The following is a 27649-nucleotide window of genomic DNA, read 5'->3' as shown; positions in this document are numbered from 1 at the left end:
TGTCTGCTGGGATCATACTGAATGAGTCAGAGCATACAGGGCGCAAAGGACACGTCACACCTAAACGAAACTGAACAAAAAACACACTGTGTTGTGCCACTGCGGTCAAACTCACCTCCTCCAGCCACTGTTATAGTACTTAAGAGAACAACAGTGCTTTAAGTAGAACATTAAAGCTCCTATGTACCATTTTGAAATCCTACTGAAATATCTGTACTTACTGATTAACTAGAGAAAAGTCTCCTTGCCAAGATAATGGTTATCTGCTATGGTCTTGGAGCTGTCAAGCATTTGTCCTATTTGTTTAGCCGGAGTGATTTCATGCTTCTGTTTGATCTGTCATATTTGACCAGGGAACAGCTCGGTCCTTGGGACTTAGCCAGCAGCTGCTAAACACTCATCCTGGGAGCAGAGAGTGGGTTGAGCAGCTGTCATAAGCAGCCTGGATGCCTGAGTATGTACAGGAGGAGGAAAACTCCTGCCTTGTAAATACACTGTGTAAGAATAGTGTCCAGACTATCAAACCGACTTACTGCCTCGGCTGAGAGACACAAGGATCCATCTTCAATGTTCTGTCCTGTTTTACCTACGCTGCAAGTGGTCTAGGATAAAGGCACCAAGGTAATGAAGAAATAACGTATCCATTTACCTATATTCGTGCTAATGACACAAATGCATTCAACGTATAAATATACAATATACAAACTATAAGTATTATAATACTTAATATACAGACTATTAAGGTCAGTATTACTCCCCACAAAATATTTATTGATTCATTAAACATTTGCATAACATTCGAATCATGAAGACAATTTCTGCACGTTTACTGTGTATTACCTTGAGCCTGCAGGTATGAGATTATGGGAAGGGGCAGCGTGGTGCTGCAGTGCTGCACTGTCATCTCACACCTCTGGCACCAGTGTTTGGGTCTCGGCCTTAAATCCACGTGTGGAGTTTGCATGTCGGCCCATGTCATCATGGGGCTCTTCAGCCCCTCCCTCCCCGTCCAAAAACACATAAAGGTGAAAAGAAGTTGCCAAACTGTGTGAGTGTGCCCTGCGATGGGTTGGTGCCCCATCGTGGGTTATTCCCTGCCTTGTGCCTATAGCTTCCAGGATAGGCTGCGGACCCCCCCCCCCCCCCCCTGCACACAACTCAGCCGCTATAGAAAATGGATGGAGTTTATGGTTATACTCATGATTTCTCTGAAAGTGCAATATCCTACAACAGGTAATTTAGCAAGCAGTAACCTGGAAATCTTAAGATTAAAACTTGAACAGGATTCAAGTATGAGCTGAGTGAAGTATGAGCAGGGTATAAGGACACCCTGTGCGATATACATTCCTGCCACAAGGAGGAGTTCCAAGAAAGTATGCGCTCCATCTGGATGACATAAGTAAATGAATAAATAAAAACAGGAATGCATGAGCACTATTACACTAACATAAATAGAAAAAAGTAAGTATTGCAAGATTCATAGTGATACAGCACTGTGGAGATTGAACAAGGCACCAGACTCCACCTCTGGGGTCACTGACTCTGTCCCTGAGGAACAGCAAATGCTGGGCATGGTCTCGCGTCCGGCTGTGCGACCCAGCACACCCATGGCTACTCATCCGCCCCATGCAGCTCACATCTCGCTTTCCTGTGTGTCCACCAAGAACAGGTCTGCGGGGTCCACATTGTTGGACGTCACTCTGTTCATCAAAGACTCTCTGCTGTTCTGAGCCCTCCCACCATCCTGGGAACTGATGTCAGGTGACTCGCTTGGGTCAGCTGCTTGGCCAGGGTGAGCCGTCTCCGTTTCCCTAATCACCTTCACTTCCCTGAGCTGCTCATCGTCAGTTTGGTCCTTTGCAAAACTGACAAACACCTTGGGAAAAGAAAACACACATGCATTTTCTCATTCGAACCATAGCAGCTGAGGAGGAATTCCTCCCAAACACCAAGACAGCCTGAGAAGCCCACTACCTGATCCAAAGTTGTCTGAGACACAGAGTAGTCTTCAACTGACAGCTCCTTGCTATTACTGGAGAGAATGCTGAAGACATGGGCCAGGGAGCCACCTTGTGACTGTAGATGGTACTGCAGCACATTCTGGTGTCGCTCCTTCAGCTCAATGCCAGGGAAAGAGGACTTGATAAAGGCGTGGACAGGGCAGGGCTCTTTGGAAGGTCCCGCAAGCCGCAGGATGATGGTGTAGCCGTCCCCAAACCTAAGAGATCATAGTGCCTTTAGTCCTGTATAGTAATGACACTCTTCGCCTGCTCCATCTTGCTGTCCATGGCACGCATGGAGGCAAGAGTGAGCTTGGCAGTGAAGGGCAACCACCTGCAAGAGGGCCCAGGGAGCTGGGGGTTAAGGGCCTTGCTCAAGGGCCAGTTTCCACAGTACCTGTTCTTCAGGTGCTGCACGGATCCCAGACAACAGAACCTGCCGTTCACCATGATGGCCATTCGGTTACAGAGGGCTTCACATTCCTCCATGCTGCGGCAGCACACAGGCAACAGTGAACCAACGTGATTAGAATGCGAAAGTAATTATATAAATGACAGTGTGCAAACAGCACCCCCTACCTGTGTGAGGTGAGAATGACAGATCGGCCCTCCTTGATCACACTGAGAATGCAGTTCCACAGAAAACGCTTGGCCTTTGGGTCCATGCCTGTTGTAGGTTCATCCTGTTAGAGCAGAGGGATTCAAAAGAGTGGCAGGAGTTGGGCTGCACTTGTGTGGAGCTCAGAATGACATCAACATGCACTCACCAGGAATATGACTGGGGGGGCACCGATGAGAGCAATGGCAGTAGAGAGTTTGCGCTTGTTGCCCCCGCTGTACCCTCCCGCTTTACGGTCAGAATAGAGGGTCAGTCCAAGCTTCTCTACTCCCCACTGGGCTACCTGGGATGGAGAGCGTGCTTTCAGTGGACAACTGAATGTGGTAAACACATGTTCATATACAGCACTGTTTTTTTCACAAATCATAGCTGCTTATAGAATTGAGTACTGTGAAGTAAACAGTACGTATTAAAATGAAAATGAAGACAGCAAGAGTAGAGGCTGCACTGGAGTGGGTACCTTAGTCACAGTGTCCTCTGGGACACCACGAAGGCGGGCGTAGAACTCCAAGTGCTCCAGACCTGTCAGAAGGTCACTGATGGCGTCAAACTGTGGGCAGTAGCCCATGAGCTGGTGAACCCGCTGCAGCTCAGTCAGCACGCTGTCCCAAAGTGAAAAGAAATAAATCACCAGCCTTGTGCATCAATAATGACAGACCAAAGCCCACTGTCTCAAGTCACGGCACGTCATGTCAAGATAAGTCACGTGAAGTTAAGTTACATCAGGCAAGAAAAGTCAAGTAACATCAAGTCAAGTCATGTTAAGTTAAGTGGGGCTTTACTGTCACACCAAGCAGATTCAGTATATTGCATATGGTAATGCAAAATAACATTCCCCGGACCGTAGTGCTAGATATATACATAAAGTGCATGGATAGACAGGACAAGTGCGGGGGGAAGACACATTAACAAGTAAACAATGATAGAATATTACAGATTATACACTGTATTGTTATTATAATTATTGTAATATATTATTATAATTGGGCGGCATGGTGGTGCAGTGGTTAGCACTGTTGCCTCACACCTCTGGGACCCGGGTTCGAGTCTCTGCCTGGGTCACATGTGTGTGGAGTTTGCATGTTCTCCCCATGTCGTTGTGGGGTTTCCTCCGGGTACTCCTGTTTCCCCCCCAGTCCAAAAACATGCTGAGGCTAATTGGACTTGCTAAATTGCCTGTAGGAATGCGTGTGTGAGTGTGCCCTGTGATGGGCTGGCCCCCCATCCTGGGTTGTTCCCTGCCTCATGCCCATTGCTTCCGGGATAGGCTCCGGACCCCTCGCGACCCAGTAGGATAAGCGGTTGAGAAAATGGATGGATGGATATTATTATAATTATTGTCAAATATAGATGCATGTAACCTGCCATATTTAGACATAAACTTACCCAGAGATTGAGCAAGAAAGTACCAAAAGTACGGTACTTCAAGAAAGTACCAAAAGTACGGTACTTCAAGGTGTTGGTTTTCCACTGTCGTAAAAACTGGTACCAGCACCGAATGACATCATAATGTGGGACGGGGTATTTTGTACTAAATTTGAAAAATTAATTCCCTAAAAAGTGCCCCGAATGTACTTACCTGTGGCCACTAAGGAAAGCCTCTCCGTAGGAGACACAGGTGTCACCTGTCAGCATGCGGAATGTCGATGTCTTCCCAGCACCGTTAACCCCCAGCAGCCCGAAACACTGGCCAGAACAAAGCAAACAAACCATTTAATGGTGCCACTTTCTGAAAGTGCTTTGCTCCTAAGGCCTCACTGGTACCACAAATGCCCAGCAAACAGTAACACCTATTTCCTCCAAATACATGCCGACAGCCATACTGCATGCAAGGAACGTTAGCGGTTTGCCTGATTTTGCCCACACATCCAGCCCAGGGCCCAGTCACTAAAACACCCCCACAGTTTCTGATGTGTGTATTACTGGGGAAGGATGTGGGCATCATTTCCCTGTGCCTAATTCAACAGCCTGTACAATTCACCAAGTAATTTCCTAGGCTCGGTAAAGACGGGGACGACTGTGATTCACCTCCCCAGGAGGAATCCCCAGGCAAAGGCGATCCACTGCAGGCTTTCTGCCCACCCTGTACACCTGCATCCAGGAGACCACAGTCACGGTTTTTAAATCTTACAGATTAAAATCATTTCTGCATTTATGGTAACAAAACATTTAGCCTCCTGCCAGACCTTCCATGTTCTTCCCCTTACCTTACTCAGATCATTCATGACTAATAAATCGTTCCTTGCATTCCCAGACTTCACTCTCTCCCTCTCCTTCGCTACGTCCTGGTCCTCTGGACCCAAAGGAGGCAACGCAGACTCAGACAGAGACCTAGGAACAAGGTGAATGGGAACAAGCAGCTGCAGATGCAAAGGACTTTGTTTCGCCATTGTTCGGAATATTGTTCTTGCAGGCTGAATGTGTTACCGGAGCTCAAGGTGCTTCCAGGTCATGAAGAACTTGTATTGCAGCAGTAGGGTAAAAAGGAAGAAGACCAAGCCCTCCACCCCCATGGCAAACAAGTTCTTTCCCACAAAATCCCAGGAAAGGGGATCCAGGGTTTGCTTGGCACCTGTGAACATCGAGAGGCGAAAACATCACAGCATTTGTACTCCAGACCAAGGGGAAACGATGTTACTTATTGAGAAGGAATAGATTTGTGTTAAAGTTACACCAGGATTGCAAAAAACGATTATTTTGATAACCAATTAAATCATGTGATATTGCAAGTTACTTCAGCATTAGTTCAAATACACGAACTCGTGGCCATAGGATTTAAGGAAGCACTTCTTTACACAGCGCGTAGTCAGAGTATGGAATAGTCTTCCTGATAACGTAGTGGAAGCTGAATCCTTGGGTTCCTTTAAATCAGAGTTAGATAAGATTTTAACAACTCTGAGCTATTAGTTAAGTTCTCCCCAAGCGAGCTTGATGGGCCGAATGGCCTCCTCTCGTTTGTATAGTTTTTATGTTCTTAATCCATTAGTTGGGACAAAACACAGGATTTACAGAAAAGTGCAAACGCTTTATTTAAAAAAACAATAGGAGGTATTTGTTTTAAGTCACGGTTGAAATAAAACGTTTACACAGGTGTAGAGAATCTCTATTTAGTGTCACAAAGTGGCACAGAAAAAAAGATCCACTGTCTCTGGCATGTTAAGCTTGCTGACGATTGTACTTTATACCGTGGAATTAGCTCTAGCTCTATGTGTGTAGTTGGTGTTTCGCAGTGTCCAGATGGTTAGTTGAAAGATGAGATCAGGTGAATTTCTGACTGTAATCTGCATGCCATAAATGTATTCATTTGTTTTTCTAATGAACAGGCACAAATTTCACCACTTCTTTAGAAAGTTTAAGTGCATCATTACCTGCAGAAAAATGAGGATCATTTTATAACAACTATAGGAACCTGTGGCAATGAAAATTGTGACCTGGAACTAAAATCCTAGACACAGTCCAGCAAATGCGAGTCTGTGAAGGATCTCTGCATTAATCACTGAATTACAGGTAAATGGGACACAATTGCTTGGAGTTTGATGCGGAACATTTGGAAATATGCAAAAATTCTGTGAGGTATAATTTAAAAATAGTGAAATGCAAGGTTACACGTATTTTTCCCTTCTCCCCTTATTCACATGGGACTCCTGTTTAGCTTAGAGCTTCCACACATCTTGCATTTTAACCCAGTTAAATTGATTTGCTGTTTTTAGCAGATGCTGTTGTCCAAAGCAACGTACAAGTTGCTTAATATTGCTTAAGTTGAAGTGTAATTTAATCATGGATTAAAAGTGCTGGCACCCATATTACCATATCATGGAAATTACATACAACAGTAATATGGTAAATGATTTTTAATCTATTTTACCACACCTGTACTGGATAAAAGATTATAATAATGTATGGAGTGATATTAGCATTTTATATCTGGATGGTATTCTTTTGATTCCTTCCACAGCATGATAAGTACCCTTCCTCTGTCCCTATTCCCAATATTTCTGAATAGTTCATTATTTCAGCTGACACTTGACAGCAAGCCTGTGATGCACATAGAGGCGAAGAGTCTCCTGTGCGGGTTTTAGTGTGACATACCCAGACGCTGGAAGGCATCAACCAAGGCTTGGTTCTTCGCCATGTCGATGAGCCCTCGGCCCAGACAGAAGTGTGGGAAGATTAAAAATACCTTCTTCAGGATCTTATTTATGTCATTCAGGTACTACAAAGGACAAAGACCATAACACGTTCAAGGTTAAGTTCATAAACACTTATCACTGAAGTACTTCAATTAAATCGAGATTCTCATAAACAAATGAAAGTATTTACACATGAACAATATAACCAAACATAGAATGGCCATACATATTAATGAACACTGGCAGATTAGCAGAGTAAGGTTGGACCTCAGACAAATACTAGTTTGGGATTTCTCAAGTGTCCCAGAAGACAAAAAATAATCAGCAACCCTATCAACACATAGCTTTCCTTTTTGTGAATTGATAAATACTTAATAAATTTCACCTCCTTTTTTAAAAACTCAGCACTCCTATCTCTGCAGCCACAAGAGAAAAGTGTAGTAGTAAGTAGTGTAGTAAGTCACTAAAACACAGGATGTCCTGTGGCCTGGACACAGTGCGGACGCCAGGATCTGCAGCTGTGTAACGGCCAAACCTCGTTTCAATACCTGATCCGTGAAAAGCTCCAGGACGAAAGTGGCTATGCTGCCGTTGATGCCAATGAAGAGGTTGACAGATGTGAGGAGCACATAGGCAGTGCTGGGGATGCTGAAGATGAACGAGGCGGGATACATTAGGGGCGTGATGGACCATCTGGGGCAGAAATGCAGAGGAAACATCACTGCAGACTGATCAGAGGGGTAAGCAGTGTGTGTACAGCCTACACTGGGAAATGTATGCAGTGTGGTGACAGGGCACATGCAGCACCAGTCAAAAGTCTGGACACTCCAAGCCGTCTGCAAAGCAGAGTGATGCAGTGTCGCATCACATGACCTGGCCACCTGACCTATACACAGCAGAAATAGTTTTGGAGGAGTCTGACCAGAGAACGAACGAAAAGCAACCAATGAGAGCTCAGATTATATGGGAGCTTCATCAGGACAGCTGGAAAAACACTCAGAGCCGACAACCTGCCTAACTGCATGTCCTTGGGCTGAAGGAGTAAACCGGCTGAACAATGGAAAAAAACATAGAAACTCCACACACAGAGCTGGGGAGCGACTGGAAGGCTCAACTCCGGAGATGTGAAGCAAGTGAGGCGGCCACTGTGCTGCCTGATTTGTGCTTTATGAAATAATACAGAGTGCAAGTGTTACACATGTGACGGATCCGCTGTGGCCGGCCGCTCTTACCCATATAGCAGGAGCAGCAAGACCAGAGCAGGCAGATTCGTATCAGATACATAAGCCTGCTGCTGGAAGCAAATAAAGATGACGACCACCATGGCAGCCGGCACTGCATAGTTCATCTACAGCCAAGTCAAAAGGAGATCAGAGCAGTGGTTACTCACCATTGCCAAATACGGCAAGCAATACAGCTGGTACTAAAGTTAACAGACAGCTGAAATGCTTGTTTCCCACAGACAGCTGAAATACTTGGATATAACCATTTATATGAATGAGACAAGTACCCCCCCCACATTGGCTGTATAATCTTCATAGACCATCTACAGAATCAAGATGAGTAAATGGGGTAACTAACCATATCCCACGTGAAGTTGGCCAGCCAGTACAGCACAGGTTTGACCCCGCAGACAAACTGAAGGTGCTTGGCCTTGCTGACCCTCTCCTCAATGAGGAACAGGACGAAGCTGGCCGGCACAAAGGACATGGCGAACATCACGCAGATAGACACCAGCACGTCCACCGATGTGCTCATCCTGGTCGGTGAGGCAAAGAGGTGACGGGTCATGAAACAGGCATTCTGCCGCATTCAGAACACGGAGCAGTCTTGCGAAGAGCTTTGAAGGGTCTTACTCACATTGCTACCTGAGCCAGTTGCTCTTTGGTGAGGTTGAGTGGGTGGTTGTAGGCCGTTATGCCGAAGCTGCTCCTCTCAGCTCCAGCTGGAAGGCTGGCGCGGAGAAGCCCATTGTTCACGATGTTCACAAAGGTCACCATGGCGTGCCAGCCCTTGTTGTTGAACCACACCTGGACGAGGGAAACAATATGTTTACAGTCAGTGCTAAAAATAGGCAGGGCTGTTTAAGAAAGCAAACTTATGTTCACCTCTTACTCACTTTCACGTGGTTTTTACTATTCAGTCCATCGAGAAATCCAGGCAATCTATCTAGCAGTCGATCCACCGAGCTGTTCTGTGAATGAGGCAGGATAGGAATAGCAATCTAGCACAGAGTCCATGATGAACTGATATACAAAGACTACATAATTCTCTGGATAGTTAAATAGGGTAGTCTTGCTTGAACCTCTTCTATTCTGTAGCGGCTCCTTATTGCCAAGACAGATTCCTCCAAGTTTTGGATTTTGACGTAGGCTGGGATCTGCCATCTCCTAGGGAGAAGCCACCATACCTGCAACATAAACAATGCAACGCACCTTTTAACACTCTTAATCTTCCGGCAGAGATTAATAAAACTTTTTTATAGAGGTTGAATTGGTATATTGACACAAATCCAGAGAAATAATCTCTTCTAGTCCACCTTTTTAGTTTACCTGAACTCATTGACCCATTTTTTGGTCTTCAAGCTGAATTGAGAAGAGAAAAAGATGGAGACTGATGAATTTTATACACAGCAAATCTTTCAGAAAAAGTTCCTACGACGAGCTCAGACCTCTTACGCAGAATCTGCGAGTACGTCTTGACAAGGTAGTCAGAGATATTACGTCCGGTCATGTTCTGCAGGATATCTCCAGTGGGCCTCTTGACCTGTTGTTGATGTCAACAATAGTTTGTCAGTCTTTTTGCTGGAAGGCCAATTAACTGGAAATTGTTACAATTATTGGGAACAACTCAGAGTATTGATCTACATGAAGGACTCCTGAAAGTCAAACCCCAAGCAGACTACACACTGAAAGGCACCATATGATCAAATGGCAGCGAAAGACAGGAGAGGTGTGAAGCTGCCGTGTCACCTGGGGAGGGGGCAGGCCCCCGGCGCCGTCGGGGCACTCTGCCAGCATCCTGCGGATCTCACTGGTGCTGCACTGGCACTCCAGTGAGGGCTGCTCGGTGCTCCAGTTCCCAGACTCAAAGAGCTTCCATGTTGAGTAGGGTACCTGAGGCGTCCTGAACGCAGCGCCCCAGTCCTCTGTGCAGGGGCTCTCCCTGCACTCAGCACAGGGGACAGAGCGACACTGATCACACTGCTCCCAGAGAAGAGCAGCATTTAGACAAGTGGTTATAAACATGATATTTTAGCTTCACTCTCCGTTTATAAATTGATCCAAAACATAATGAAACTGAAAAGCAACAGCTTACCCATTGATTTCCATGCACTTGGTCCCAAATCCAGGCCGATCCAGCAATGCCTCAAGTAACTCTTCAATGGCGGGTACCCCAGGGGCATCGTTGCTGAATAGGTACATCTGAATTATATAGTGAAGGGTTCTCAAAGTCCAGACCACCCCCCCCCTCCCCAATGACTGAAAGTTTTCTTATATATTGATGACAATATACCTTCGATGATCAAAGGTTATTGTTAATTCCTTAAAGTTCATGAAATGTTGTTTTATGACTGAAACGTCTGACTTGGATCAAACATCTGATGCAGACCTTTGATTTAATAGTTTGGGATCCCCTGCTATAGGCAAACGCTAAGAATAACCCTGAATTAATGCGAGGATTCAAGTAATTGAGAGGGAGTCCATACCTAAAAAAGGTGTTCTGTTCTCCATACATCCAAGGCTCTAGCTCCAGAGATGGATACTTTCCAAATGGAGGCACAATCAGGCTGAAGAAGAGGGCGACCAGCACAAACACAGCAGGCAGGATAATCTGGCAAAGGAGTGACAGTCAGCGGGAGTGACAGTCAGCGGGAGTGACAGTCAGCAGGAGTGACAGTCAGCGGGAGTGACAGTCAGCGGCTCCTCTGGGCGGTAGATAGACAGTGCTGTTGAGTGATAAGGCTCCCACTGGCTCTGTGAAGAGCTTTGGGTGGCGTCAAAAACACTAAAACATAACATTCATTCAGTCTTTGTTTCCCATGTTCCTTCACCATTTTGGTGGTTCTGTGGCCGATGAAGGCGGCGGTGTACCTGTGCCAAGAAGCCCCGGCGACTGCGGCGAGCGTACAGCCACCTCTTGATGAAGAGCGCCCGCAGCTGCTGCAGGGTCAGAGCCCGCCCAGATCGGGGCACGCTGTCCCTCCCGCTGCCGCTCAGTGGGTCCGTCTCCGCATGATCACGTATGGGACCTGCAGGCAGAGGGGTGAGCCAGTGTGACTGAAGCCCCACGCCGGGCTCCCTGTCTTGGCAGCTCAGCAGCGGTAGGCCCTGGTAGCTCTACAGGGTCCAGACATCCGGAAACAAGCCGTATATCCGGGCACAGGCGTGCAGTCCAGAATATTACGGTACCTTGACTGTGCGATTGCTTCCTCTCTAGCAGCAGTGCGGACAGACAAAAAAAAGCAAGTCAGAAAATGCACATACACATAGACGGAGGACGATCCATGTTCTCAGACTGAACCTGTAAGATACAGGAATGGAAGGAGCTATGCTGGCCCACCAAGGCAAAACACAGTAACTTAATATTTCATCAAAAGGAGCCACTGGAACTTTTTTTCTGGAACCAGAACCTTTTTCCCGGAACTAGGGACTTTTGTCACATTCACACCACAGGAACTTGGCCTGACTGTAGTTTCTTCGAGGCAGTTCCAGAACCCTTTTTTAGTCCCTACTCCAGACTAGGTCATTTTCGTTTTAACACGAACTGGTGGGGAGGTGCTTACAACAATAGCTTGCTGATTGGCTGCCACTTACAACAATAGCTTGCATAGAAAAAATTGAGCAGATTAAATAATTTTTATACCCCAATTACATTTATTGAATTAATTAATACGAATTTTGCTTGTGTCTTGGTTTTTCTGCATCAAATAATTCGATCACTAACAGATACACTTTTGTCTGATATCGCCGGTACCGGCAGTGAAAGTCGTCACGGCTTATTATCAGGATAACATTCTTACATCTTTATTCTGTGGAAATCAAAAGATTGATCTGCTGGCCAGATTTAATAAAAATCATGAACATGTTATGGGTCATATAAGTGACATATAAATAAAAAGCTGCATCCGACGACTATCAAAATGACTTCTTATCCTGCATTGTTTTGGAGTGGAATTGCAGTTTCATGTGAAATGATGTGTGAAGTTTAACCTGTGAGCTTTTTGCGTCCTAGCAAATTTGCGTCCAAATTCCTGTTCTGCATTGTGAAAGAGACACGTGAAAGGGTGACCAGGAGCTAGAAAAGTTCCAGGTCGGGACCAGGTTCCCGAACTTCGGTGTAAAAGCGCCTACAGTTGAGTTATGACTGAAATTGATTGGTTTTCTCTTAAGACAAAATATGTCAGTTTAACTGAGCACAGTTTGGAAGAAAACAAAGTGTGAAAATTACAACAGCTACAACATCCCCAGTAAAACCACAGCAAAACATTATTTTTCTCAGTTTTGCTGTCAGTGCAGTTACAGTGTTTTGCCTTTGAGGGGCAGTATAGCAGAGAGACAGTACAGGGAGTACCAGTTTCTGTCTCCACAGCCGGCTCCCGCTGCTCAGGGCCAGCGTCAGTGTCCACTCCGGTCTCCTCGGCCACTTTCAGGAACACCTGGAAACGGAGGCAGAAGTCAAGAAGCGACAAAGGTTCCTGCAGCCAAAGCATAGGCCAAGAACCAGAAATGCAGCAGCCGACCCATTATCTGTGCCCCGAATCATCACGGTGCCTCTACTCCTCCAGGTCCGATAAAGCTTGGTCTGACTAGCGTGACACTGACTCTGTCTTGAGGTTTCGAGGGGGGAGAGCAGAAGGCAGAGCACTCGCCTCCTCCAGGGTGGTGTCCGCCAGACCATAGCCGGTGCAGCCGAACTCGCTCAGCCTCTTGTCCAGCTCAGCCAGAAAGGTGGCCAGGCTGCCGTCCTCGGCAGCCGCATGGGGGAAGCTGATCACTGCCTCCCTTCCCACGTCCTCCACCAGCCGCGCCTCCACCATGTACCGCCGCGCCAGCATCAGCAGAGCTGCCACGCCTGGAGAGCCGCGGGCCAGAACCACGCATGCCACGTAAGACGGGGCGAGACACAACCTCACCGATACCGAGGGCACATTTTTCTTGGCTGGCACCATTGCATCGAAGAAATAAACAAGAACAAATAAGTGTAATACAGTGCTGGTGGTACAAGTTAGACGGAAACATGTTGGTAAACATGGAAAGTGAGTAATTTAATGCAGCTGGACCAATGCAGTGAACAACCGGGCCTGTGTCATGGAGGCTGGCAGGACTGAACTTGAATGGCCATAGTAATAAAGTGTGTGAAACACCATGACATGCATCTCGGGCAGAAGAGCCTACAGGTTAAGGTGCTCCTCCATTATTCCAGCTCTCTGCTGATAGGATGAGCTACGTTATTCAGGACGCAGCAGAGACACATCATCCTAAAGCTAGGAGTCACTCCTAGGAGACAAAGGCACTCACCGGAGGCGCTCTCCTCTCCTAATCCTGTGTCATCGCTCAGGGAGGAGTCATTATCCTGACGCCGAGAAAAGGAGTGAATCACTGAGGGAGGTTACGTCAGAGATGGATGAGCTTCCCATAGGAAGACAATCTTCCCATATAAGAGCATCAAAAATAAAAGCAAAGCCTTCATCTACCTTGTTGGAGGTGGGGGTCACCGGCTTGCCAGTGCCACTGGTCCCATCCGCTACTGGCTTGCTGTCATCTTTGACGACAGTGAGGTAATAGCCGGTACCCACACGGGCCTTCAAGAAGATGGAGGATCCACAGCAGCACAACCGCCCCTTCGAGATGATGGCAATCCTGTCCCCTAGAAGGTCGGCCTCATCCATGTAATGGGTGGACAGGATGACGGTGCGGTCTGAGAGCAGAGAAAGAAGGAAAAACAAAAGCTGAACTTTCTGGTCAATGTGTACAGTGTTATAACTGGGGAAAACAAACACTGCAGTCGATCTTCTGGGCATGTGGTTCCCTGACCTTTTCTGTACTTGAGTAGGAGGTCCCAGATGCCCCGACGTGAGTAGGGGTCCACGCCGGCCGTGGGCTCGTCCAGGATTACCACCTTGGAGCCCCCCACGAAAGCGATGGCCACAGACAGCTTCCTCTGCATCCCACCTACACGGTCCGTCAAAAAAGATGTGAATAATTAGAAAAGTATTTATATTTAAAAATGACAATGAAGATAAACCATTTATCCATCTGTTGTCATAGAAAACGATTATGAAGAGACCAAAATCTATCACCAGAAGCATAGGAGAGCTTTGAGTTATTTACCCAGACAGCAGGGCCTCACAGCAATTAAATATCACACGTGAACCCACAAGCTACTGTGTCTTCAAGGTGTCAGAACCAAATCAGAGTCACATCCCAGTGTGCATTCTGAATGTCACAAGTACCAGAGAGGTTCTTGGCCGGCTCGTGCCGCTTGCTCTTCAGACCCACGTCCTGCAGGAGCTTGTCCATCTCATTCGCCACTTCTGCTCCTGTCTGGCCTTTAAGGCGCCCGTAGAACCACACGTGTTCCTCCACAGTCAGGCTGGGCGTGAGCATAGCGTCAAGGCAGGCACATGATCATAAGGTAGAACCTTTCATTCGTCAACCAGCTTAGATCACAGAACATCAGTAGCAACGGCTTCCCAAGTCAGGGAGGCAGGGTGGCTGAGTGGTTAATGTTGTAGAGGCAATGATGCTAGGGTTGCGGGTTTGAATCCCACCAATAGTGCTAGGGTTGTGGGTTCAAATCTCACTAATAGTGCTAGGGTTTGCGGGTTCAAATCCCACCTGTGGGGGAGTGCGTGTTTGTGTTAGTTTCCTCCTACTATCCAGAAATATCCTTAATGCTTATACTGACCATTATAATGTATTAATGAAGGTAATTATAGTGCACTATAGATGAGAGCTTATTATATTATAACCAGCACTATCATGCCTAATGGTTGTCAATAGAAGATGCTGTAATGCTTTGTTAATTGTTGTAATGCATTTTGAAGGTATCGATACTGCATTATGGATGAGAGCTTTAACTAAAGTGTTACCCATGCACTTACACAAACACTGCACATACTGCATGTGAGTGTGTGACCAAAAAAGGACTGAAATTGAGTCCTGCGTGGGTCCCTGTGTTGCAGTTCCTTGTTTCGGGCCAGACTCATGCAGCTCAGTACCAGCTCACAGGAGACGAAGCCCTTACAGGGTTTATACGTGATTTAAGAGTGTTGGAGATACCATGAGCAGCATCACCAGGTCTGGTAAGTCATTGAAAAATTGAGGGATACTTAAGGTAAAGCGGGCACTTAATTCTTATGTGTAATATTGCTGTCAAGCCACTATGGTGAAGTTTGCTGGGCGCTATTATCGCTTACATGTCAAAAAGGATGTTATGCTGCGGACAGACACCGAGGGTCTTGCGGATGGTATCCATGTCCGTGCGAATGTCCATTCCCTTGATGTAGACAGTACCAGCTGTGGGGGGGAACAGGCCAGTAAGGATGGACCTGGACGTGACGAGGAGAAGAATTTCATTAGGTAGAGGTCTATTAGGCGAGGCTGCGCATGCGGACGTGTGGCGCCGTTACGTCTCAGGCCCTCACATAGTGGTGGTCTTGCCAGCCCCATTGTGACCCAGGAAGGAGGTAATCTGTCCTTCATAGAAGCTGAGATTGAGGTTGTTGACGGCCAGCTTGGCACCTTGCTTGTAAATTTTGACTAGGTTGTGGACAGCCACCCCCAGGGGGAGGTTGGGGGGGTCATCCTCCAGACAAACTGCAACAGCATGAAGAGAGAGAATAAAGAATGAAAGGTCACACAGCAGGCCTCTGAGTCAAGGCCAAAATCATTCCCTGACATTGCCTACAAGCCCAAACACCAAACTTCGCCAAAGCAACCACTCATCACGTCGTCTTTTTAATCCAGTAGTCGGACAAATGAATTTTTGACTCTGACAAACACTCACTATTCTCCCCAATGCCAACACTTGCTACTCATATGCGTCTACTAAGGTGAACACATATGAACCGTGGCAGTAAACATATCAACGTAGAACAGATGATTAACCATAATTCACAACGAGTCAATAATCTTCAAATTAATCAATTCTGGCACATAATGCCACAAAAATGTCAAGGAGAGTCATACATGTTGTGGAGCAAGCATACATGTTTCATTGGCATATATTTTTGCTGCATATGACTGGTGCGTCTATTCAGTAAAAGTCCAATACAGCTCACTCACTCTGGGACTCGTCTCTGGGAGGAGGGGGAATGGACATCCTCGTTTCTAGGGGTCTTCCAACCCAGTAATTTAGCTGAAACATGAAATTCCATGGCCTAGGGATCCCAAAGTTCCCTGTAGAGGTAAACGCTTTGGTGAAAAGCTGCATTTTTCTTTTGTAGTTCGATTTTCACACCATACATGAGATTTGCTCCGCTTACCTGGAAAAACCGCATCAATGTACCATGCAGCAATCCCATATATAAGTGCGTCGATAAACAGGAGAGTGATGGCCGTGCCAAAGTTGTAGGAATCTCCCTCCATCGGGCTGGAGGGCCAGTTGTACCACTGGATGCCCACGCCTTGTTCCTCATACAGGGAAAAATACTCGCAACCAAAGCCAAACGCTACTGGAGAAAGCAGGCTCTGCAGTGGAGGAGAGAAGTGAGCGAAAACCAGGAAATATCAAACCTCCTCTGGAGACAGTCCAGTAGCTGCTCTCTTTTCAAGTAAAAATACAGAGTCACTACATGCAGAAAACCAGACATTTTATTTCAGCTATCTTCTGCACGTCTCTCTATAGAGTTGTCAGATGCCTGCTGGTGATGTGAGGTGCTCCACAAGGGTAACCTGTGAACTCTGGTGTGTAGAAAAGCCATTTGCTTGGCGCGGATCACACTGCAGAAGCACAAACATGTAGCAGTTGGTGCACCTAAACCTTGACCAAGGGCAGAAGGACAGACAGATCCCCCCATAACTACTAAAGGAGCTTGATTCTTGTACTCTCTTGTTCTCTGGCTTTCCACACTCAAATCTCAACAATTCGTTGCCTGTCAGTCTATGATACAGGTGCTTAAATCTGATGTGTAACCACATTTGGAGAGGAGACTATCAAAATGAACCAACCAAAAGTGAATAAACCTGTAGGTGAATTCACATGAAAAAGACTAACTTACTGCAAAGATCTTCAGCTCAATGGTGAGGAGATCCCTCCAGGCAACGCACAGTACATAGGGCAGGTAGAGGGAGAAGTAGATGAGGCCCCCACAGGCAGCCGCCAGATTGGCGCGGGAGAAGAAGGTGCTGATCAGGAAGCAGAGCATGATGGTGGCCGTGGCGAAGGCGGTGAGGAAGAAGAGTACCACTGCTGGGTCACTGTAGGGAAGGATGTCCCCCCACTGAGGGTTTCATACAAGATTATATTCTGTCTATTCACATAAATATTTAAACCACAAGGTAACACAATACAGGAATCACGCAACAGTAGCCTAGCGACCAGAATAAATGGCAAATAGCCGTTAGTCTATGGGGTTTCCACTTTGCTCCCTATGCCTTGTCTGACAGGCTCAGGCCAGGCTCTACAGTTCAAATGGGGGCCAGGGGGGGCTAGCTCATCCAATCATGAGTGTGGCCCACCCCAAGGCTGGGCTAATGCTAAGCATTAAGCAGGACGTAAAGCAGGACTTCAAATTTTACACCTACACACCCCCTGACCCCATGAGAGAATCCTGAGTCCCCACATTGTCGAGGCTTAGCCAGGCTGCTTCTGTAAAGCAGTTTCGGAAGATGAACGATGACTTGCCTTCAGTAGAGAAACAAGGAGAGCTGCACTGACGACGAAAGGGACAAAGCTACTGATGAACCAGCTGGCCCAGAGAGTGCCGGTGCCCAGACCCATGATTCGCATGGTCTCCTTCAGGCGCGCCTCCTTTTCGTACACCACGCCCTTGATGATCATGGCCACAGAGTAGATCCACGCCAGCGTCATGAAGAGAGGCAGGGAGCGGTTCAGCACCCGGAGAAAGCTAAAGGCCAAAGCATAGGCAGTCCGTGTCATAGTGGTACATTGTTCAGGGTCTCATTATAGGATTGTAATGAGGGCCAATAACCAAGCAATTAGCTGGGGTAAGTGAGACACTGTGGACTTACACGTCATCCACGTAGCAAGGGTAGGGCATCTGCTGCACGTAGATGCCGAAGTCCTGCTTTGTGCCACTGAGTATGCGAGAGAGGCTCCGTTCCACCAGATCTTGCACATACACGAAGCCTCCCCAGACGTAGCGCATGTCATCCAGGGGGTCTGCTGCTGGTCCAGGATCCCAGAATCTAAGGGGACAAATGACAATGTCAAATACCCAAGCATTCTTATCTGAATCTTTAGCAAAAAAGCTTCTATAACTGCAGAAGCACAATATGATACAAGTTATACTATGGGATACCAGAACATACACAATTTGCAGCATTAAATATCTCCAGCACAACCAAAGACAGTACATGCAACTTCCAAATGAAAACTAATGCATCATCATTTAAACAGCCCCTAGCATGTGACTGTGGTTGCCCCGTGATGGGCTGGCATCCTGGTCGCGGTGCACCATGTGCATTCTGGGATAGGCTGCATGCTGCCTGCAACCCTGAGGAGGATAAATGTGAGAAAACCAGTTACTGTAAGCCCACTGTTGCTGGTGGCCCCCTGCGGATGCTTGTGGATACTCTGTTGGGGGGGGGGGGGGGGGCCTACAGGCGGCTCACGTAAAAGAGACCATCTGCACTGAGACCATCCCATGGTGCTGCACTGTGGAGCCAAAGCCTCCAATGGTGGAGCCAATGGCATCCTGACCTACTCAAAGGAAACCTCAAGGATGGGCAGAGGGCACCCAGAGAGCTATTTGTTAGCACATAGGGCATCTTTGGAAGAAGATCAATAGCAGAGGGTTCCCAGCCAATAGAAATGGTCACAGATGCCTTCTCCAAGATGCTGGGCTCCTGAATGTCCAGTCAGGTCATGCATGTGCCTCAGTCCCATGACTGCATCGACTCTGTTTCTGTTGCCTGAAGACCTGAGTAGTAGAGCAGCTCTCCGTGGATTAGGAAGCACGTATTGAGGGGCCAGATCCCTCTTCAGGGGACAGCAGTCACAGAGGTACAACAACCAGATCTCCCTCAGCAGCCTGGTCAAGGCAGAGGTTCCACATGTCAGCGTCCACATCTACTGCTGTCACATCCTCCAGTGTGGCGGGACTGGAGGCGCAACAGACAGAGGCTGCAGACAGACGTCCTAAGAAGGATGAGTTTTATTGAGATAAAAGGAGAAATACAAGGTGGCAGCCGTCCTCCAGAATTCACAAGGGCAAGCGGAGCATGTGCTGATTCCCAGCAAAGAATTTAACCACTGGGCTGTAGCATCAGAATGTGCGTTATTAATTTAGCTCACCTGTCCTTGATCTTATTGGTGCGGGTAACATCATCGATGTCCATTCGGATTTTGTAGGAGATGTGTGAAGGCAGGGTGGAGGGATCAGGCAGCAGGAACACTATACCAGCCCAAAACTGCCGGCTCTCCAGGAGCTCCAGGGCCCTTTCCACCAGGCCACCCTCAGAGGCCAGGCCCTCCAGCTTGTTCCCGGAGAAGCACTGAGGAGCCGTCAGAAGGCACAGGCATCGAAAAGAAAACTAAGCTTCATGTTGACATAAATACAAACACCACAGAATAAGACGAAGGGCAGCAGAGTGACTCAGGTCTCTAAATCCTGATCTGACCTCTGATCTGTGTGCGTGGAGTTCGCATGGGCTTGCTGTGCTGCACATTTCCTCTGCAGAGTTCTGTTTCCGTCCTGCGATCAGGCGGACTGGGACCCGTGTGTGTGTGTGTGTGTGTGTGTGTGTGTGTGTGTGTGTGTGTGTGTGTGTGTGTGTGTGTGTGTGTGTGTGTGTGTGTGTGTGTGCGTGTGCCCTACAGTGGCTTGGCATCCCCCCAGCCTTGTGCCCAGTGATTTCCAAAACAGACCCCAAGCTCCAGGCTCCCCGCAACTTAGTAGAGGACAAGTCGCTAGAAAACGGGTACATGTATGACAGACAAATATAAAAATAAATGCCTACTGCCTAAGCAAATGTCTTCAGTGTCTTGAGTAGCCCACCATGCATCAGGCACCAGAGAACGGGTACCTTGGTGATCTGCGACATGATGCCAACAGTGTTGTTTATGTCCTGGTACACATCTCGCCATGTGGGCATCGCCCCAGAACTCATAGAAGTGTTCAAAGGCCGTGTGGACAAGAACTCGGCAATTCGTGCAGCTGTCCAGGAGCTGTTCTCCAAGCGAAGGTCTACAAGTGTTGCCAAGTCGGGGCGTCTCAAAAGGTCCTGCAACCCAGAGGACGGATGGTGGAAAGCACTTGTAGAAGGATTATGGGATCTTATCCAACCGGCCATTTTTCACTTGAGTGCAGGTCAGAAAATGCATGGTATAAAGAAAACTGATCACTACTGAAAATGATGGGAAGTGATCATCCTCCAGTCCTACCTGTAGGAGCTGAACCTCAGGGCTACTTTCCATAAAAGTCCTGATTTGGGGTCCGAGCTCCTCCCAAGCACCTGCTACGTCCTCCAGAATCGTCAGGTCCTGGAAGGTTTTATTCACCTACAAGCCATGATAAGTATGGATGCACACTAATTTACTTGGGTAGATTGGCCAAAGGAAGCCATTTACAGCAATAAATCGAAAAAAAAAGTATCATAACATGAAATGTCAGCAGCAAAATGAGGGAAACCAGAAAATGAAGTGAGAGAAAAATGAGAAGAGTTCCGTATGCAGTGCACTGCACCTCTGCCATGATGCGGCGAGTGGTGGGCGTGTCCGGTGCAAAGAGCAGTTTGCCAGTGAGCAGTGGTTTGATTCCTCGCCACACAATACGTGACAGCATATTGGACTCCAGGTTCCCAATCAGACTCTCGCAGTACGGAGCTGTAGCACAGGAATAGTACATCCAGTCACTGAGCAATTCCGGCATTATGCATGTGACATTTAGATTCATGTTGACAAACAAAATGCCTCAGCGTATGGACAGGCTTGGTATCAATGATTCAATTGGCATATCTTTTCACGTCACCTCTGGGGTTGAATGTAGACAAATTCTCAAACTGTGTATATTAATTAATATGTTAGTAATATACAACATTTTATTAGCGTTATCGATGTGTCATCAAAGTGTCCCGCTCTCAATTCACATTAAACTTTACAGTTTGTCTAAGTATATTTTTCTCTAAAACATCACTGAAGTTCTGGACTAGGGATGTCATGAGAACTAATGCTTTGGTACCTAGTTGATGCCAGAATTTTGGGCGCCGTCGTATTTCTACAGTACTGTAGGTACCGGGGATGCGATTCTTTCAGACGTAGATGTATGTGGTTCTCCGGTCACAAGTGTTCTAGTCCACCTCTAACCCGCCTCTCACCCCCATTTAAAAATATTTTTGGAAATAGGACATACCCAAAATAAAACGCTTACTATTCTTGAATCACTTATGATATATTCACAAACATGGTCTGGTTCAAATCCTGGCAGTTAAGAAATGTTAACAGATCACAAAATAAATTCCTAAAACTTGTACAGATAAAAAATATTTTTATTTTATTTCATTAAAGTTTTTGCGCTACCACACATGATATGGTGGTTTTTGTTATTAAACATTTTTTTGCTTAGTCTGATGTTTTTTCACAGTTACTGACCTACATTACATTTGTTTTTAAGCTCTTTGTGATTGGTGATGCGAATTGGTGATGCGACTGCTTTATTAACTTTCCCACAGCCCATTTTGAAAATTGTAAATATATGTATAAAAAATGCATTACCTGTGTTTAATTATTGTTTTTCTTCTGCTTTACTTAATAGTTGTTTCTTCTTATTTATTACTTGATGGCTACATGCCACTGTTGTTGTTTCTTGTAATGTCCAAATGTTTTTGATAAGAGGTAATGTTGAAATACATAAAATTTATTGTTTCGCTTTTGTGTTTTACCGAGTATCAAACTGGGTATTGAGAACTGTGAAATTTCACTGGTATTGGTAACAACTACTAAACTTATGGTATTTTGGGTTCCCTACTCAGGATATCCAAATGTTTGGATTTATAATAGTCTTGTTATAAAGTTACTAACAATCCTGATAAATATACTATTATTTTAGATTTATTATTATATTGCAAAAAGGCTTGGAGGAACTTATTCTCTATAAAAAGGTCAGTCCTGCTTACTTATGTTGTGCTCTTGTGTGGCTGTTTGCTCGCTGCTCGTCTTGAGCAGGAAGGACTTGATGTCATTGTCTTCATACCAGTTGAGTGACGGAATCTGCTCCCCACCTCCCCCCGGATGGCCACACATGATCCGGGAGACGGCCCTGAAGCTCTCTTGGGTCGAGGCCGAGCCGTTCTCCGAAGACAAAGTGTGCAGCTCTGCCATCAGCTCTGAGAAGCTGGACAAGGAGGTCAACTGGGAGGGGGGGGGGGGTCACCAAGGACAGGCAAGCCTTAGCTAAATGCCAAAATCTAATTTTTATCTTATGGATATATGGCGGAAGATATGCAGATTGGTTCAGATAAAGTTCCCTCAAGGTCCCACGAGCGCTATTCCTTACATTGTTTAAGAGGAATGCCGTCTCTTCAGAAACGGAAGCGACCGCAGCACTAAGGGTCCGCAGTTCGTCAACATTTGACATCGGCTGCTTCCTCTACAAGCAGGAGAGAGGGGGCCGTGAGTCTCTGCGGTCACGAGCATGCGTGTCCAGTGCACTTTAGGGACATTCCGTTAAGCAACATTCATTTAAACTGCATGCATGTGGCAGACTATACTGGCGTAAACTGTGCAATCACGGATAAATTTCTCTTTCAGATGCAATAAGCACCACAACAGAAATTTTTCATGACTGCGTGGTATAACTGAAAGGTTCATATTCATCCCCTGACACATCAGGGCTGGACTGCATATGCTCAAATCCATATTAAGCACTCTGAATCCTACTCAATATTCTGAAGTGTCTGCATAAAAGAAGGGTGGTAAACTTGTTTGTGTAAGTACGACAGAAAAGCCCTGCCAGCATATGAGGATATGAGCGTATGAGGATTTGGGGAAGACAATAATATTGTGTGACTGGGCGACTCCACATTACGCAACAACCCGCCTGACTAGTTGGTTTTAGTCAGCGAAGCCATCGGCTGAGACTTCGCCATTAGATAATATCAGAGCTGAAAGCGTCATTGGGATCTCACACTGACCATGAAGATCTTACTGTAGTCCAGCTGGGAGAGGAACATCCGCTGGGCTGCCTGCAGCGTGTCGGAGGGCATCGTACACAGAGACGCCTGCAGCTCCCCCAGAGAGTCACCTCCACCTACGGTCACGTATTGACCCAGCAGGGTGGCATTGCACACAACCTGCTTCAGATCAAAGCCCATTCCAACCAGTGACACCTACAGACAGACAGAGAGAACTGCAAACACTTCCACTATCCTGTCGAATCATGTTTTCCATTGTCTTTGTTTCATTCATGGAAACTTCTTATGCTAGATATTATTATAATGACGTCATCAGCTCATAAAACGAGGAATGTGAGCTACCGCCTGGAAGTTGAGCCGTGCTGTCATAAGCTGGTCCAGGGTAGCTGGAGGCAAGCTTCCATTAACCAGGAGGAAGGTGGAGAAGGTCTCATTGGGACGCAGGTACTCCTCCACAGACATGTCTTCCAACCACGAAAACAAAAAATTATAATTCCTCAGCAGTTCCTTGGCCAAACACAGGGACACAGACAGCTACAGGTGTTTCAGGGAACCATTTGGACATAATAACTGCATTTTTTAACAGGTCCACAGCAGGGTATAAAGTCTAGAGTCTATCCCAAGCAGCAGAGAGAACAAGGCAGGGGACACCTTGGACGAAATGTCAGTCCAGCAGAGAGAATCTAACACAATAGAACATCTTCATAACCCACAAGCAACAACATATATCAAAACACCTGAAAAAGAAGATAATAAGCCTCTTATCTACAACCTGTCCCTTAACTGGTTAGTGGCCTAAACTCTTAAAGCCCATAAGCAACCACTGAACACTAAGACTTAAAAGGAATGAAGCTTCCAATAGCAAGACAGCCAATTTGGTCTCAGCAATAACAGTCCTGTAGGGTAGGCAGCCACCTTGGGCCCTTGAAAATTAGGGGCCCCATGAAAACAGAATTTACATTTAAGGATGTAACATAATATAATCAATCGAATGATAGCAACATGCATGTTATTCGCATTTTAGTTAGTTTTATTTTCAGGATAGACGAAGTTGCCCCCCATCCCAGCTGTAATGGACTATTCCACTTTGAGACTTCACGCAGCCCAGCTCTCCATTAACACCGGAGGCTGCTGGTGGTTCATTGCCAAGAGAACCGGCGTAAGATAACCTAACAGAAGAAGCAAACGGCTCGGAGGTACAAACCTAACATTACATCTCCCGTCTGATACTGTCTCACTATAGAATACTAGACAATTTGTGAACAGATGCGGAGAAAACACATTATGCAAAAGATGAAGAATAACCTAAACAAAAGAGAGAACGGATAAACTTCTTAAATTAAGCCAATCGATCTTCTTGCCCCCCCCCCATCAGCAAACTTCAGCAACAGCATTCACCCCCCCATCCTGATCGGTAAGTTTAACTACTGACATCTCGTGCTCTGATTAAAGTATTATTGATATTTTATTGTTTTTTAATTCCCTCTCATTTGCCTCTAAAAAACAGCTGAAATGGCCGACATACAGGCCCCGACCAATGTCAACCTGGAGGTCCCAGAGAAGTAATTCACTCGTGAATGTGAATACGGGTTCAGAAGGACTAGTCACTTATGCTTAATGTGCATGGGAAGTGTGTACCTGGCCAGATGCTTGGTCTTTCTCTCATTTTTTGTAATGCCAATCGTATGTCTTGGAACCCTGAAAAGGCTGAACCATTACCACTGTAGGCCAAGATGGTTCTGATATCAGCAAAAAGTCGAGAGATTCTGCAAGGAAGGGAATGTGCAATGAGACATGAATGTAAATTGATAGCACACTAGACATGTCAAATTCCAGACAAACTGCCCTTCTGTCAGCTCCTGATGACAGGACTATATACGCACATGGATTTGTCAAAGTTGTCCACCCAGCCTGGGGTCTCACCCTGAGTGGGCTGCTGAAAGCACGGGTTGTTGATGTTGCAGATGATGCCTTGCACCCAGGCTAGTGAGCCTGCTGAAGGAAGCGCCTTGTTGGGAAAATGACCTGAAGCACAGAACAAACAGAAAAGCTGGTAAACTAGTTTCAAGGTCAAGACACCTAGAAACACCTTCACTTAGTGAATCAGCCCATACAGACAATCAGGCCTTGCAGTCAGCCAGGGAGAGGACATACTGTCATGAATGAAGGTTCAGCAGACACTTACATTGCCTCTGCTTGTACGGAGGATGAGAGGAGCGGACAGAAATGAGGATGAGAAAAAGGAAGAGGGGCCAAAGTAGCTCGATAATGAGCTGGACCTGCAGAAATAGAAAGCCAGGTGACGAATGGTGCTATAAAGCAGTTAGACCCTAAGCAAATCTTCCTTAACTTCATCCATCAGAAATCAAAGCAAAACAGAATAAGATCGGCTGTGTTTTCTTACTATCCTCAAGCTTATCTTTTTTGCACAAATACAAGATTTATCCTGAATGAAATAGCAGCATAATATAGGAAAATCTTTAGTCCAGCTCCTCATGGTTACTTGAAGGAAAGCCAGAGCCCAAAGCCTACCTTGTTCCTCCTGCGATAGGTGATGTTCTTCCAGAGCAGGAGCTTGAGATTCGTCCAGACTGCCATGGCCTGTTGTACTGTCCTAGCATGCTAATCAGCTGTGGCCCAGCACTGAGGCTGTGACAAGACAGGGGAGCCAGCACTGCTAAAGGCAGAGACTACGAACAAACGGAGACTGCCACATGTACCCGATATAAACAGGACCTGTCCCGACAGCATGAGGCTAGGTATTGGCAATTGATTTATAAATATCTGAAACTGCTACTTCTCTTGTATGGTTGCTCCTGTAAACCTATTGCCCACACAAAAATTTTAAGTCCATTTGTAAGATTCACTAGAAGGAACCAAAAACTGTCCAACATTGACTGACATTTGCAATGTTTTTTTCTGCATTGAGTGAAAAGGGATACAAGTAACTGAAAATATCCTTCAAAATGACAGTCAGCAGTAAAACATGCAGTCATTTAGAAACGTGGTCCTTGTAATTCAATTATTCTCTGGCAAAATTCTAGGATTAAATCTACACAGGCCTTCCCATCACGTGTTGAATCCTCGGTCCCTCGGCTATTATAATAATTAGCTTACAGGGCATTTTACATGTCACACACAGTCTTTACTGTAGATACCCTCCATTCCCTGACGGGTTACACGGCATACTGCTGTATTTTACTTTTCAGACTCGCCACCATAAATATCACTAGATGCACTTGCCTGTGCACATGCACATTCATCTCACAATTACTGCCAGAATTAAAGGAAACATCTGTTCAAAAAGATTTCACCTTACAATTTACCGGCAAAATACATAAAACAAAAACCGAAGCGTCTGCAAATTGCAGCAGCCCTTACTTATGACATGTATGACTGTTAAAGCCGCCCATGGTTCACGGTCATTTTCCTTGAAAAGCATTAATAATGTACGTAACGTGAGTTAAACAAAACAAATATTTCAAAGTTGCCTTTAAATTTACATATGACGCACCTCCACATAGGAGCAGAAAACTTCGCGTTAGCGGCCAGCCCAAGCGCTGTCACTTGCCTTTTTGAGGCTTCCTTCTCTGCCTGCTTTTAGCAGACATCCCGTAACAAGATGTGCGGTCTCTTCCTGTCGTCAGACGACTATGCTGCGGAAAGCCAGGTCTTATGAAATATTCATGCATTCAGAATTACACAGCGGCCGTAAACTCGTTTCGAACACCAGAACACATGCTGCCGTATCACGGGTATTGGCATCGCCGTCCATGTCTTACATGTGTGGGGACGCTGCCAGCCGGGGATCCCCGACTGTCCAGATAATCAGCAGTTGCGCCGTTTTCGCTGTTTCTTTCTCCCTTGACCGACCTGTTTGGTCGGGAGAACCGGACACATACCGGCGTCTGCGGTAATTGGTCGGCGCGCTTCATGTCTGAATATCGGCGAATGTGATTGGCCGAGGGCCTAAAAGGGGCTGGCAGATACGCGAGGACTCAGAGGTGTTTGCGTTTTAAATGAGACATAAGAGCATTTAAATTTAACGCGCGTTCAAGTTTTTATAAATATATACTTTAAAATCTTAAATATGTAATACAGGGTCGTCAATGTTGGTCAGCCGGCTGGCGTGAGATTTTCAATTCTAGACAAGTCTGCACACACACTTACATGTAACAGTTTCATTACCATGTACACAGTCAGTGGAGTTTGCAAACTACCACAACGCTTTTGATGTACCTAATTTTAAGTTTATAATGAAATGATATAGATTTCCCGTAAGATTCCTTGCTTGAGCGTCAGAAACTGAAAGCGTGAGTGTTACGCCAGATGTGTGAGAGCTGACAGCCCTGCGTGTTGTACAGCAACAACTTTGTGTATACTGCTCCAACATAGAAATGGACTTTTAAATTATCCAGTAAATCAAACGATTTAACAAGAGCTGATGAATTGAGACATTTTCAAAAAACAGCTTCAGAAAATATTTACACAATAACACCGAAACCTTAAATTACAATCTTGAAAATGGATGTCCTTTACATTACTTGATTTGTTTCGTTAAATGTATTCTTACACATAAAT

The 27649-nt window shown here is 46.0% G+C and overlaps 1 protein-coding gene across 1 annotated transcript; it reads right to left on the bottom strand.

Annotated features, from left to right (window-relative positions):
- Positions 1 to 750: 750 nt before the first annotated feature.
- abca7 (ATP-binding cassette, sub-family A (ABC1), member 7) lies at positions 751 to 27531 on the bottom strand. The gene is given in 52 exon segments (XM_048975875.1): positions 751 to 1876; positions 1975 to 2218; positions 2398 to 2490; positions 2580 to 2683; positions 2768 to 2902; positions 3080 to 3221; positions 4199 to 4305; positions 4648 to 4710; positions 4827 to 4950; positions 5047 to 5191; positions 6709 to 6832; positions 7298 to 7442; positions 7982 to 8097; positions 8331 to 8508; positions 8610 to 8779; positions 8869 to 8943; positions 9055 to 9122; positions 9125 to 9159; positions 9302 to 9334; positions 9421 to 9515; positions 9722 to 9914; positions 10068 to 10160; positions 10459 to 10583; positions 10844 to 11001; positions 11162 to 11185; positions 12324 to 12408; positions 12622 to 12824; positions 13271 to 13325; positions 13447 to 13670; positions 13787 to 13924; positions 14206 to 14345; positions 15172 to 15303; positions 15400 to 15571; positions 16040 to 16153; positions 16240 to 16444; positions 16975 to 17196; positions 17601 to 17823; positions 17948 to 18124; positions 19233 to 19432; positions 19964 to 20161; positions 20322 to 20438; positions 20623 to 20762; positions 22052 to 22286; positions 22432 to 22524; positions 23069 to 23263; positions 23411 to 23532; positions 24707 to 24834; positions 24952 to 25093; positions 25254 to 25347; positions 25601 to 25717; positions 26640 to 26724; positions 26851 to 27531. Coding segments are annotated over 50 exon segments (6852 nt in total). The 5' UTR covers positions 25667 to 25717; positions 26640 to 26724; positions 26851 to 27531; the 3' UTR covers positions 751 to 1633.
- Between the last annotated feature and the right edge of the window lie 118 nt (positions 27532 to 27649).

This window comes from Brienomyrus brachyistius, chromosome 15, assembly GCF_023856365.1.
Source record: "Brienomyrus brachyistius isolate T26 chromosome 15, BBRACH_0.4, whole genome shotgun sequence".
In the NCBI taxonomy this organism is placed as follows: Eukaryota; Metazoa; Chordata; class Actinopteri; order Osteoglossiformes; family Mormyridae; genus Brienomyrus; species Brienomyrus brachyistius.
This window is presented reverse-complemented; position numbering and strand designations above follow the sequence as displayed.